Genomic DNA, 15244 nt, shown 5'->3' on the forward strand with positions numbered 1-15244 from the left:
CAATGAGTTGAATGGTGAAGTAGGAAATACAAGAACTCTGCCTTTGTTCCTCACAGTTCATCATCCAGGCTGGCATATTTTACCTCCAAGAGCACAGACAAGGGTGTTTGAATTGATGCAGTGCTGGGTTAATTGGTGCTATATCCAGAGCAGCCTCCTGTCTGCAGGCCTTACAGTGTTTGCAGAAGGAAAAAAAAAGATGGAAGAATGGTGCATCCCCTTTCTGGCTCCCGGGAAGGAGTTCTGTGTGTTTACAGACTCATTTGTCATTGGCTGTTGTTACCTGGCTTTGTCTCAGTTTTCTCTGATTTATCACAACATTCTTTGGTCACAGGATAAATGCTGATTTTGAAGTATGGAAACAGGAAGCCTAAAAAATAGGCTTTAATTTTTGAAAGTTAAATTAGAGAGAAATAAAATGTTTTTTCAAGCATAGGTGCAGATAGGAATACTTTTGCATTAATTAATATTGCGAGCTTATGTTTCTAGTGGAAAAGTTACTTTGAAGAAAAAACATTCTTCTTCCTGATGCCATTAGTGCTGGCAGTATTCTTCATTCTGTCATTCCTGGGCAAGGTTAGGAAAGCAGCAGTTTGACAACTTCCGTGTGGGGCAGTATGGAAGCTTAATCCAAACCCTTCAATTCATCGATGATATTGTATAAGTGCTCGGAAACTGTTATGGCAGAAATGCCTGAGAAAAGGGAGAGAAATGCCTGATGTGGTAGAAGTGGCCTGCAGGGCGTGTCCCAAGTGCAGGGCTGGGTTCAGCCGGATGACTCACTTCTAACTCAATACTAGAATCATTCCTCTTCACGGTTTGCACTGAAATACATTCCCAATTATTTGTGTGTACCTTCTCCATACACAGGAGCTGTTGTACTCAGGTTTTTGGAAGCTGAAAACAAGCCCTTTATTGATGATGAGGTCAGAATGCTTCTGGGAATGATGACTTGCTGGTTACCAGCTGCTCCCCAGCCGGAAGGAGGCTGTCCTTCTGTTTAAATGAGTTGTGCTTTGTTTCTTTTTCTTTCTTAAAAAAAAATATTTACACTGTTTGCTGTGATATTTCTTTGTGATGGGATTGGTAGACTTGAGTAAACTGCTGACTACTATCAGAATTATTGGCAAAATGTCTCAAGACAGAAGTGTGCACATGCTGGGTGGCTTCCGCGTTGCATCCTTGCACTGCTGCTTGTAGTCAGTAGACCCGTGAGCACTGCTTCCCTTGCCATTCAAGTGGGATAAGAAATTGGCTTTTAAGGTTATTTGGGCCTTACAGCAGTTTCCATTGGTTTTAATTTTTCCTTGTGGCACATTTTGTTGTAGATCAGGGAGCCTAAGTTGAAGTTGGAAATAAAAGCCTCACTTACAAATAGCAGTGAAACAAGTACCTTCACCCACCTTCCTTTCAGTTACAGTAACATAAATCGGAGGAAGCTCTGACAAGATCTTCTGTGTACTGCTCTACGTAGAATTTAACTCAGCAGCCAACTCCTTAATCATTGGCTTTTCTAGAGTCTGCAGCTAATTCTGCTCTTTATGGTATTGCTTTTTCTATGCAATACATTGGTTTGGGAATAATACTGAGATACCAGCATTCCCAGTCTGAGACTTGAAAACAGTGTTTTTAAGTCAGTTGGTATTTGTCACTAAATGCCCGAGTATTGTAATCATTCCTGAATTTCAGATGAGATTGTTGAGTGATTGTTAGGCCTGTTTAAAGTGAGTTTGTACAAGGACATGATGAAAAAATACCGAAGCTGTAGGGCACGTGTCTGGTCCTCGCAAATAAACTTGAAAAGCAGAGTCTACTGATTTGAGAGAGAGGTTGGCTGAAGACCAACCAAGTCTTAGTTCAGAAAAATGTAATATCAAATCATAGCTTTCATAATGAATGTCCTAATCACTATGAGTCATGGTTCTTTTGGCCCAGACCATAAGTTCATGGAAGAAAGCATGAGAAGAAACTTCTGTACATGTGCATTTTACATCCTTATTTTAGAAGTGCCTTGCTTAAGTGTTAGTGATTACATTTATTGACCTACAGTGATGTGTCTGTTGGTGAGTTACTTAAAATGCATCTCCAAATAATACCAAGAGAACTCTGACTCTTGTGCACAGGTATATAAAAAACTTGTATTAGAAGTAGATAGAAGAGCAAATATGAACCTCTGCATATGCCTTGAGAGGTCCAATGTGGTTCTCAGCTGGGCATTCAAAGGTGAATATGATATAAAAGACTAAAGATGAAATATATCCAGAGAATGGTTAATGAAATCAGTGAGTTAATAAGAGTTCTGTTACGTTTTGGAAGGTTTTAAAACTGGGTTATAAGTGACATATCCTTTTTGTTCTGTATAAGAAAGATTGATAATCTGACAACATCCAAAGTTAGTGTTTTACAAAGCAGATAGAGGGTTGATAGAAATTACGCTTTTGGGGGGGAGGGAGGGAGGGAGGGAGGGAGGGAGGGAGGGAGGGAGGGAGGGAGGGAGGGAGGGAGGGAGGGAGGGAGGGAGGGAGGGAGGGAGGGAGGGAGGGAGGGATAGGAGCTGTCTGGGCCTTTTGTCATTGTGGGGTTTTTGTGGTTTCCTTTTAGTGTAGATTTACAAACAAAAGATAGTAAAGTTGTCCTTGCTGGGAAATGACTGACTGTCACATACAACATTTTACTCACTCATGCTGTTTTGAGCTGCATGTTATCACTCCATTGAGATGCTCACTTACTGTTCCTAAGAAATTTTATTTATTCTTAAATTTATAAATGTTGCTCATTACCCTGACAGTAGTAACTTGCACTGTAGGACTGATTTGACTGTCGGAATGTTGACAGAGCTATTTTTAAATATTTATAAGAATTGAAAATTCTTATTTCAAGATCGGCTAATCTAAAATTCTTATGAAATGACTCTGCTTAAAAAAAAGATTAAAACATTCTGTCCTCTTGAAGGCAAGGGAGGTCTGTGAGGTTCCCTGGTGACTGCACAGCTACCTGCTAAACAGAAAAAGCCCCTAGAGGGGATGGTCCATCAAGGAAGAAGAGAGAAACAATCCCTTTTCTCTGCATGTTTTTCAGCTGCTGATGGGAGCAAAATGTTATCTTGAGATTTTCTGGTATCTCTTCAGCCTGCAGAATGTCACCATTCGCAGGCTTCTAAGGGGAGTGCGTGCCAAGGCAGCCAGAGCTGCGGAGGAGCGTGTTGCTCAGGATGCCCTTGAACAGCAAGATCCCATTCCGGGGTAGAGGAGGGCCCTCCTGATGGAGGTGTGTTCTTAAGCCTTTGATTATAGAGAAAACTAAAGAAGAACAATCAAACTCGGGCATCAGATATCATTTGGCAAACCATGATGGAAATTATTGCTGCTTATTTGGCAGTGGGAAGGTAGCAAATGGTTGCGCTCTAGTTGTGCAATCAAGGAAAATACTGGTGGGATTATAACCAAAGGGTCAGTCTCTCAAAACCTGCTAGTCCTTAGTACATGCTAGGCACTGTCTTGAACTGATGCAAAACCTGCCACATTTAATATATATATTTTAAAAGATAACTCAATGAAATGTACATTCCATTCATAAAAATATGAAAGTCAAAACCACAATTTCTCTGCCAGCAGTTACTCAGCTGCTTACACTTGTGTCATGTTTCATATAGCTTTGTATGATGTAACAGTTTCCTCCATGGTGTTGTGGGTTTCAATATATATGTATGTCTATGTTTCAAATTCATAATTTGGAAGACAATTGTAATGTGTGTCTTTTAATCTCCTCACTATGGAGGAGCTCGTAGTGAGGTCATATTCCACGTATGAGTTAGTCACAGCTCATGTTCCACATTAGTGTTCTATGGCAATAACAAATTTTCATAGTGAAAGTTATTTTACCAAAACAATTAGTGATGTTATTTCTTTTGACAGAACAAATTTAAATTTGATAGTATTGTGATTATCGCAAGCTCTCTTTTTTTTGAAGGGTGTATCAGATATGAGCTGCATGTTGGTTTTGATAGGTGATTTTTCATATACTTCTGTCACAGCTGAAATTCTCTCTGGCATTCTGTTTTACCAACTTTTCATTATTTCCTCTTACCGTTATGGTTATGTAAAAATGACAGCTGTTGTCTTTTAAATTTGCTTTTCCTTCTTCTCTGGTTCTCTTGTGTCTGTCCATACTGGGAATTTGAAGTAGTGAATCATGTTGAATTTCTTTTAAATGCAATTCAAGAAAAGTGAATTTGTCAGTTTATTCAGCTAGTATAGGCTGGTATAAATTGTATTTCAGTCTCACCTAAAAGTTTATTCAATGTTTAAGTCTTGTGTGCATTTTCTATTTTGTGGTTTTAGCGCAGTTAGGTCTCATTATAGTCTTTTAAGGAGTACTTTTTGCTGTATAGAAGACATGTTTAAACATAGTTCCCAAACTTGGTTTTGAAGCCAAAGTAAATGAGGTCTTGTAACGCCACATTCCAGTGATTCTGACATCAGAAGAGTATCTGCACTAATAGTTTTATGTATTTAAGTGGCTGGATTTTTATATCCCTGCCAGAAGCAAGACTGGAGTTTGACATGGAGAAGCATTTCAAGGCGTTAACAAATATTTACATGAAATCTTTTTTCCTCTCTGGGGAAGTTAAAAACTCAACCAAAAAAACCTGATAAAACCTGATAACCAAGAAAAGCAAGATAGTCATTTTGACAAAAAGTCAAATGCTATTTTACAACAGACTCAATAAAACTAGTTTTATTTAATTTTGTTTAGTGTTCTATTTTTGTTTCAGGTTTCCTGCTTCAGTCTGTAGAGATACTTCTGTCCTTTAGTGTATTAATAAGCAGAGAATTATGCCAAAAATTATCTGAGCACTGACGCAAAACAAATCAAAACTCCAAAGTATTTTGAAATATTTGCTTAAGTGGACTTATGTATGTTTTAGGAATTTGGGTGTGAAACATTCAATTTCCATCGTATTTGCAGTCCAGTTTTCAAGCTCGTGAGATTTTTGTCCTGGGAAAAACAACAAAAGAACCTTGTAAAGGTGGCAAACCTGATTCATACCAGGAAACTGGATTAAGGCACAGATAACAGATGAGCACTGCATCAACTTGGCCCTGTATGGCTGTGCTGACCTTTGCCAGATAGAAAGAAGAATCACTTTCTGCTGTCAGTGCCTCTCACTACGCAGGGCAAGGGAAGACTGGGAAAAGCTGCCGATGAATGTGTGCCCAGCTGGTTTTGAGCCGATTGACTCTTTTGCCATCCTTAGATTTTGAGAGGAAAAGGAGTGTAGTGGGATGTTTGACAGTCCAGAGGATATTTTTCTTTTCGTTGTTGTTGAAACAATTACGTGTTTTATAGTGTTGATTCTTTCAAATTTACAATTTAAGAGTCCGCATCTTGTTTGCTTTCAGATTCTTCTCATTCTTTTCATCGAGATGAGACCATCGTTATTGCCCTGGCATCTGTGTCTGTACTGGCTGTTCTGATAGCTGCTCTGTTCTTTGGATACAGGATGCTTGCAGGTAGGGATTGATGATCTTTTTGACTTTGCATTTTCAATTGTTCAGTTGGCTGTTGCTTAAAGTTATACTTAGGTCTTCTGTTCTCTCCAGTCCCTCTTATATGCTTGTACATAATGCCGCTCCCCTTTCTCCTCTCTGACATTTTATGGTGCTATTCCTTTCATAACAGTTTGGAGAGAGTTATGACTTCTCTAAACTGGCATTTTGGGACCCATTTTTCTTCCACAAATCCTCTGCTCAGCACAGCTTAAGTGAGGTGGTGAACATGCTTTATAGTTACTGCCAGTGACTTTGAATTATTGAAATAGTTGTGTAGCAGGTATCTGTAGTTTGCAGCTTACCAGCACCTTCACTGCTCATTTTGCTGACTTTGAGAAGGTTTTACAGGACTCCTTTTTACTTGTTACATTCTTGCCTAAAATATGTAATTCTGCCAAGTCCCAGGTAAGTTGCATTTTTTTCACTTGGAGCGTGTCCGGAAAGGAAACTGGCTGATTTTCTCCTCACCCTCTTCCCCAGGAGACCGTAAACAAGGTTTGCACAGTATGAACATGATGGAGGCAGCAGCATCAGAGCCCTCATTGGATCTGGATAACCTAAAGTTGTTAGAGGTAGATATTCGACTCAGTTATTAATCTTCATTTTTATTCAATATAATGCTTGTGGTCATGTTCCAGGCATTGTTACAGAAATTAATGTATCAGTGCTCCTGTAATGTTTTCTACTAAATCATAGTTTCAAGAAGAAATTAAAATTAAAAAGGGGTTACTGCAGGTACATTTTGTCTAATTTTGTTAGTATTATTTTTGGTATTAGCTAGAAGGTGTTTTACCTTGAGAACAGAAAAAGAAACACTGGGAGGTAGTGGAGGAAATTAGAGTGTGCTGTATTTCAGCATTGCATCAAAAGATCCGTCTTTTTTGCTTGACACTGCTTGCTTTTAGTACAGTGCCCTACTGTAGGAATATGAAATTCTTTAGTAACACTCTTGGAAAATATAATGTTCTACAGAGAGGGCAGTATATTTCAGTAGTGGTGCATTTATGTGTAGTCATTCCTCAGTGTGGGGCACTATCTAGCTCCATGGCAACTAGAGGCCAACCAGAACTTTCTGCTCAGCTTGGTGTTTGATGTATCATCATGAAACTGCAAAATGTTATGCTTCCAGTTGGTATGCTTGATGGAACATATGGAATTTTTAAAATCTTTTAGCCAGGAAAAAAAATCAGTAGAACGACTGAGATGCAGAGTACTTTCCTTCTTTTTCCGAGTAGAAACCCCACCTAGAGATGCAGACTGCAGACATGCCGTGTGAGTTGCTCTAATGGTGACAGCAGACTGATGGGCAAAGAACCTCAGGTGTCTTCTGCCACCAAGAAAGTACTTGAGACAGAGTTTACGAGAGTCTGCCAATGTGCATTGTAGAAGTGTGCAAAGCCCCAGATGAAAGTGCCTGTACTGATAATGCAGTCTGAAAGTTGGTAGAGGGATCTGCTGCAGTGTCTTCTGTCCTGCTTCTTGTATCCTAAGGAGTTGACACCTTACCCCCAGTCACAGGGTGTTACAGAACAGATGTTTTAACCTGTTCTTGCCTTTTGATATCTCTGTGGGTAGATTACATTCTAGGTTTGTACCTTGAACTGGCTTGCTGCTGCTTTGTAAACCAGTGATATAAAAGGACTGAGAAACAGAAAGTCTCTCCATTAAATGATACTTTATCTTTGAAAACTTTCCTGTAAGACAATTTTATTATCTTTAGAAACATTGCTTTTGTTATCCCTTCTGTTTTCTCTTCCTCCTCCATTTGTAAGTATTTTAAAAAGAAAAAAAATTGGCTCATGAAATCTTTACCGTTTCATGTATGGGTCTTCCTGAAATTTTTTTTAAATAGGTGCTTAAATTCTTACATAGTTGGAATTTTTTGAGCTTTAGAAATTAGGGCTGTTGCTGAAGGTGGTCCTGCACTTTGGTATAGAGATCGCATCTTTCTTCTGCAGTTACCATGGAGATGTGAAAGGCCATTCTTGAAGACTGTCTAACATAGTGGGGGCTAAAATAAAGATTCACAGGTAGTCAGGAATTAATTACTTCCTTCTGTTAAAATCTGTTTACCTCTTTTGGCATCTATTCGGCACGACAAATGCATATTTTGTTATTACTAACCAGAAAGGTACAGCTTATAAACTGTCCTAAACCTAAAATGTTTCACTTAATGTCTGTGATTTCTGGAGTGAAATGAAATTGATCACATAAAAGCTATATATTTTTAGTAGGCAAAAGTTAGTAAGAGAATTAGCAGCACAAAACACATGTGTTTTATTGATTCTGTATATAAAAGTGCTGAATAGATTATTTATGATATATTTACTGGATATTCAGACTATAAATCGATTTAGTAAGACCTATGTTGGCTCATGCTGAGGTTTCCAGCTCCAAAATAGCTTCTATGAAAACATTCTAATTCTGGTTTTCATTACAAAATACTCGCTATCTTCATTGTTCTTATAGTATAAGTCAAGATAAAAGTTGGCATACAATTCTTGTAGAGTGAAAACTTGGGTTTTATCTTCATCTATTATTTTGTGAACTAATTATTTGGTTTTTTGCAGCTGATTGGCCGGGGACGATATGGAGCAGTGTATAAAGGTTCCCTGGATGAACGTCCAGTTGCTGTGAAAGTATTTTCCTTTGCTAATCGTCAGAACTTTGTCAATGAGAGGAACATTTACAGGATTCCACTCATGGAGCACGAGAACATCGCCCGCTTCATCGTGGGGGATGAGAGATTCACTGCAGACGGCCGGATGGAATATTTACTGGTGATGGAATATTACCCCAATGTAAGTGCTTCAAAGAAATCAATTGGATTGGTTAAGAATCCTAAGAATAGCCACGTGAAAAGGATGTGCTTTAGGTTTTGGTGGTGCTTCTTGCACAGTAATGTAAGAAATAATCCATATAAATGACATTTTTAATGGACCTTATTGTGGGTTACTGTAATATCCTTTTAGATTTTCTAGTTAGTGCTACTAAGTGTAGTCTTACAAGTTCCTAGCTCTGGAGTATTTGCTCTTGCTTTTGATGCAAGGTTTTTTAGTCAATTCTGTCCTTATTCAATCACAGGATTTGAAGAGTTGTTTTTACTTAAAAAAAATCTAATAAATTTAAAACTTCTTAATATTAAGACATTATCTCTGTCTTATGACCTTGCTCAATAGCTATAACTAGTGGGTTTTTTACAGTGAAATGTAATAGGTACAAGATTGTTGTCAAACTAGTTTGTGGTACTATAAATCATGGTGCTTTTTTATTCTGTTATCTTCTTTAAAGCTTTTCGTGGCATTTACTGGTGATGTAGAACATGTCTTAAGAAGGCAGCCTTACTTTCCAGAACCATGTCTTCAAATTTCTTCAGCTAAATGAATGCTTGTATTTCTCAAATTCATGGATTAGGGTACATAAAGTTCTGAGTGTGTGCACACATATACAGAAGCATTTTAAAAATATGCAGTATGGATGTGAATAGCTTTCCTGAAAAATCATAAAATGTTCATGGGAGTTATATATATGAAAATGCAAAAAATAGTGTCACATTTTATCTTGGGGTTTTTTTTTGTTGTTGTTTGTTTTTGTTTTGTTTTTTGGCGGGTTTTTGTTCGGTTTTTGTTTTTTGGTTTTTTGGTTTGCCTGTGTATGGGAAAGAATATTTAGTTATGCAGTTAATTTTTTTTTTTAAAAAGCTTTTTGGTCTCAAGTAAGCAAACTCGTATTTCCTGCAGGGTGTGAAGGGGCTGGCTGAAGCCTGATCTATAATGGAGGCAGTAGGACGAAAGCTGCTTATTTGAATGCAAAAAAGAGCAGCACAGTGCTAAGTAGCAGTAATGATGGCCTGTCTTAGGGTTTTCTAGGCTCTGTGTATATGCTTGTATTGAAAGTTAAATGCCCCCGTGTAAATCCATACTTTAAACACACATCTACATTATATACAAACTTAAGGCAACAAAACCAAATATAAAGAGAGTGTCTTAACTGAAAGTTTTAAGTGAGAACACACACGATCATGTCAGCTTGTAAGACAGGCATCTAAGAAGAGATTGCAGAAACTAGAAGTGACCATGAAAAAGGTCAGTTGTGCCCATACCAGATGGACAGTGGCAAAGCATGTGATACTGACAGAACTGGCATATTTTCTTGTAATAAAGTAAAAGAAAATAAAGTGAGTATTCTGTTCCTGGGAGGTCATAGCATAGCCATCTTCACAGGGGATCTGGTTTTGCTGTTTTCTTGAATGAAAGGATTTTCAGTTGAAATGTAATTTGATTGAAAATTGTGTCTTGTTGCTTATGTAAACAGGCTCTGTTAATGACCTGATTAAATGTACAGATGAAGCTTATGACATCATATTGTCAGATTCCTTCCCAATGTGGTATTAAGAACAGCAAGATTAGTCTAAAATCAATCCACTGGTTGTTTGGAAGTCATTGGAAAAAGTGCACAGCAGGTGTAATTAATGCACAGTGTGATCTGTAATTCAGTGAGCAGATGTTCTGCTGTATGTGGTGTTAACAGCAGAAAAGGAAGCCTGCTGTGGCAGCCCTGCTAGAACGGAATTGCAGTGTTCAAACTGAAGCCATAAATCTGATTTCAGTAAGGACTAACCAATACAAGATGTGCAGGTGAAATATTCCGCATCCAAAACATCCTTCTCCCTCAAAATACTTTCCTTCCTGAAAATAAGAGCACACAAACCAGGACATTTTTACACAGAAAATTGTTCCTGGTGTTACCTCGGTGAAAGCAAGACAGATGGGTTTGACTCAGGTTGTGTTTTTATCCAAACATGCCTTCAGACCGAAGGAAATAGGCAAGTAAAAGGATTGATATGTGCATTTATCAATCCACATGCTGTTCTGATGAGACTCTGAGGTGTGGTAGGTCAGTAAGGGAGTCAGTTGTGAGGGATGACTTAATAGGAAATACAGTAATAGCCACAGAACTATCGTCCCAGTCGCCAGACACTCTTGTCTCTTTAAAACAGAAAAATTGTTCTGAAACACAAATGGAATCTCTGGTTGTTAAAAATATCTGTTTTATCAAAAGTTATAGTCAGAACTAAATATCCCCAATTTAACATGTAACTCATGGCTCTGACTAGATAGTCTTAATTACAAATATATATATATATCTCTAAATCTTGACTAAAGCTTTTCCTGGCTATCATTTTAACTTCACTAAAAGCATAAAATCACAGCATTCAGCTAGCTTAGAAAACATCTAGTGGTGGGCAGGCTCTGCAGCAGAAAGATCTTGAAGCTGGTTTAATACAGTGAGTATTTCCCATTCACATCATGACAGCAGTCCTGTGGTCTCCGCTAGAATGGGCTGGAACCTCAACCCACTGAGCCAAGAAAAAAAACCCACACTGATGATATTTGGAGGCTAATAAGAGGGCTTGAATTTCTTAAAAAGCTGTAAACAACACGGAAAAATGTGAAGGGAACTCATTCCAAATTTTTATGAACCAAACATTATAGAACTTACTTTGTATTTAGTTGCATCTGATAAGATGTTACACATTGGTGCATCATTAAGATTATGGACTTAAAGAGGCAAAACCAGGGTAGTTCGCAGTCCTAAAAATATAATAAGCATGTAGTGTTAGGCAGATTACTTGTACTTTATGTTTGATGATTTAGTTTGTTTAAACTAAGTAAATTATCACTGGGGACTGTGCATCAAAGGTGTCACAGTTTGCAGTGTCTGGCTCTTGTTTTGGATAACAGTCTCACTTTCTAGAATATCTCAATTTCATTACTGATGCACTTCCTTCTGATTTTCTTAGAGATTTCTTGACAAATCACTAGAAGAACCCCCATCTTACACATCTATTTCACTTTCAGGAAAAGGGGAACATGACATTCTTTTTTTCCATTTTTCTTCAGTGCATGTGGACTCACTCCTATTTAGAATTGCCTTTGGGGTGTTTTTGTTTTGATGCATAAGTAGATTATAGCAAGACTTGTGAGAGATATTGAGTATTCTGTAAGTGATAATAAAGATCACTTTTTAGAAACCCAGGCTGTTACTTCTATAGTTACCTTTATTCTGTTCTGCAACAAGACTTCTATAATTAATATAATTTTTCTAGAGGCAATCCCTGTTATTCTGTGATAAAATTTCTATTACGCTTTAGAGAAACGAAATGGCAGCAGTGGAATTTAATGAAACTTCAGTCAAATCTTGTGTTTTAAAACATATGGGTAAACACATTAGCAGTTGCAGGTTTAGACTTTTTAGAAGCAGTGGGTAAAACTGAGTCTCCAAAAGACTTTGAGTTATTCTACTGGACAATTATTTTAATCCGTGTTTTTTGTTTTGTCTTTTTCGGGGGGTTCTTTTTAGGGTTCTTTGTGCAAATATTTGAGTCTCCACACAAGTGACTGGGTGAGCTCTTGTCGTTTGGCTCACTCTATAACTCGCGGCTTGGCGTACCTGCACACGGAGCTGCCTCGAGGAGGTAAGGCCAGGAGGGGATGCAAAGATCTCCAGTATATTCTTATTTCTATCAGGTAGTAGATTCCAGCCGATCTTATATCCTACTGTGAGTAGGAAATGATGACTGCAAATAGAGATTACTCAGAACTTCTGTTGTGTTCCCTCCTTGTGAAGAGCCCCGTGCCGTGGGCTCTGTGACCCTTGTGTGAAAGCACTGAGTCCGAGGTGGGGGAGCCCCAGAGGGAGGCAGGAGCAGGCACAGTTGTGCAGTGTTGCTGTGTCATGGCAACACATTACTGAAGACCTGAAGCACTGGCTGCTGCTCTGGCAGAAGGCAAATAGATGAGGTGTTGTGTCTGTTTTTGCTGTTCAGAAACAAATAGCCAAAGCAATTTTTAGTTTGTGAGTGAACTGTATGGTATAAAATTAAATTTTCTAACCCCACTGTAGTTTTATTTATCATGTCTCTGGATTTTTGACTGAGGGTCTGGACCTAGTCTTTGGTGTGTACAAACAATACTGCTGGACTTCTGGTACTTAGTTAGAGTACTGGCTGTGACAATGTATTGATTTGGATCTTTCCATCTCTGCGTGCGTGCTTCAGCCAGTCTTTCAGCAGCTCAAGTATCATAATTATAAAGCAGATATTCTGAGAACTGTGATGTATCAGGCTGCAGAGTATGGCCTGGCACTGAAACGTTAGGTTTTTGGCAGTAAATAAAAGGCTAGTTTCATTTTATCTGCATTAAGGTGCTAATGTTTGGATTAAAATTTCAAACTATATATCTCAAATGTTAAGCATGAGCACTAGCAAAAAATGTCAAATAAAGAGAATGACAACTAAAGATGCTATTAAAAGTGCTGAAAATACCCGAATCAGTATTCCTATGTGCCATTGAAACTGCAGCTATCACCTTATCTTCATCATTTTGAGATGTGCAGACAGGTGTGGCCATTAGCAGTCAGCAAATGTGTAAGCTTTCCATCATAAAGGAGAGACAGCCACAGTCTATGAATGCTAGGGAGGAACTCATGGTGTAGAATCAATTCCACGGTAAAATGAGTTCTGCTGGCTGCTTTGCTAACAAAATAAATAAAAACTAGGAACAACTGAGATTATTCTTTGGAAAAGATCAGATCCCTTGCAAGATGAGTATGTTCAGGCTCTCTGGAATAATATTGTCTGCATGTCTTCTGAATAAGAGCCAATGGTAATTCCAATTATAATGTAAATAATCAGTGCTGCATTTGATACAGGAGTGTGGAAATGACAGAGAGTATTTGGAATGGCTTTTAGGCCTGTGGCAGCAGGTCTGTGTTTAAGTATACAGTGTCTCCACTGCCAAAGTCAGGCTGAAATATCCCTTGGGAAGAGGACTGTTGGTGACCATTAGAACTGTATACATTGTATAGATGCAGTGAAATTCTGGATGCCAGCCAGTTTTGTCTAGGTAACTTCCTCTGGAGCTCATTGTAAAGAAGTGAAAACATTAGCTTTCTAAAAAATAAGTTGATTCTCTGTTTTTATAGCTGAGCGGACATAATGAGGTTCTCTTATTTTGGCGAACAGTAGAATTGCTCAAATAGTAACAAGCACTTTGGTGTGTCCACACAGACCATTACAAACCTGCAATATCCCATCGTGACTTGAACAGCCGCAATGTTCTGGTAAAGAATGACGGAACGTGTGTAATCAGTGATTTTGGACTCTCCATGAAATTAACTGGGAACAGACTGGTACGACCAGGTGAGGAGGACAATGCAGCCATTAGTGAGGTAAGTACAAACGATTGGATGAATGTTCAGGTGGTACAATTTCTGTCATGGGGAATGACTGCAGAATGGGTGAGAAGTGGCTGAAGCCTCCATAGGAAGAAACTGGTTTTATTCTCAAAATACTCATCACAAACCTGCTGTTCTGAAAGGCAATAGATTGGCAGACTGAAGTTTCTGTGTGAGATATGAGAAGACACAAGGTAGGTTTGGTTGCCACGTTCTCTGTGTTTGTGGTACAGATCCCTTCAGTCTTGTACTGCAAATGCTGACTGAAGACCAAGCGTTCTTTGGTTTTGGTTTTAATTTTTGGTTTTGGTGTTAATTTTTCTGAAATGGTGATGTACCACATTCTGCGTCTTCTGCTTGACATCTAATACAGGCTACTAAAATACAGTGAGACTATTTTAAACGAAGAGTGCCTCATGGTTCAGTGTAGTCGTGTCTGTGCTTTTACAGAAAAACTTCATAGGTCATTCAAAGAACATGCTGCCCAGTGCTAATCACCCTCCCTCAGAAAGCAAGTGCTAACTTGAAAATACCTAGTGCAGAAGAGCTTCATCTAGATCTTCCCATACAGAACAGAGAAACAGGGAAATTGCAGGTTAAAATGCAGGGATGTGGAATAGTCCTTTGACAGAATATTGTCCTACAAGTACTGATGAATAAGTGCTCTAATCTAACATATGTCCTAGTGAAAAAGAAGGTATCTTCCAAACTGTTAATAACCTTTGACTGTGGAAGATGTAGGGTGGGACCTTGCTGATGGTCCTGGAATAGAGAACAAGTTTTGTATTCAGCAGGATCCTCTTCCATTATTTGGAAAAAGAAACATTTTTACTGTATCATACTTCATATGAGAACATTAAGTAAGGGACAAAAAATAATTTTGTTTTGGTACATACAAACAAAGAGTAGGGGAAGGGGTTGGTTGTGACTAGACTGGCAAGAATCTAGAAGCTGAGGACATTGATTAGGAATGAGCTGTGTTTTCTTTAACTATAGAAAATATCAACCAGAATAGGGCATTAAACTGAATTGAATTTGGAAATGATTTCCTGATGTGAAGCTTTGATTTGATGTTTTCCCAGGTCGGTACGATCCGCTATATGGCCCCAGAAGTGCTAGAAGGAGCAGTGAACTTGAGGGACTGTGAATCTGCTTTGAAACAAGTAGATATGTATGCACTCGGCCTTATCTACTGGGAGATATTCATGAGATGTACAGACCTCTTCCCAGGTAACGAAAAGAACTGAGGAAAACCATAACAGTAGGAAGTGGCAGCAGCAACCAAAGCTCCCGAGCCCGAGCTTTTGGAAGTGGAGGAGGGAAGCAGTTCCCTCAATTGCTTCTGCCATTAAGTCGGTGCCATCTAGTGTTCGAGGTGGTGCCTGTCAGGACGGTGCATCTGAGGTCGAGGCGGGGTTCCTGCTGCAAGGCTCCGTCGGACCTGTTCAGGCGGC

The 15244-nt window shown here is 38.7% G+C and overlaps 1 protein-coding gene across 1 annotated transcript in view; it reads left to right on the plus strand.

Annotated features, from left to right (window-relative positions):
• The window catches only part of BMPR2 (bone morphogenetic protein receptor type 2), a 107010-nt gene that overhangs the window by 75238 nt on the left and 16528 nt on the right, over positions 1-15244 (plus strand). The window contains exons 4-9 of the mRNA XM_066189703.1: positions 5403-5513; positions 6033-6124; positions 8123-8353; positions 11916-12030; positions 13624-13784; positions 14873-15020. Coding sequence (XP_066045800.1) covers positions 5403-5513; positions 6033-6124; positions 8123-8353; positions 11916-12030; positions 13624-13784; positions 14873-15020 — 858 coding nt within the window. The remainder of the gene's footprint in view (positions 1-5402; positions 5514-6032; positions 6125-8122; positions 8354-11915; positions 12031-13623; positions 13785-14872; positions 15021-15244) is intronic.

The sequence above is a fragment of the Chamaea fasciata genome, unplaced genomic scaffold, assembly GCF_029207755.1.
Source record: "Chamaea fasciata isolate MVZ Bird 193981 ecotype frontalis unplaced genomic scaffold, bChaFas1.0.hap1 SCAF_8, whole genome shotgun sequence".
NCBI lineage: Eukaryota > Metazoa > Chordata > Aves > Passeriformes > Sylviidae > Chamaea > Chamaea fasciata.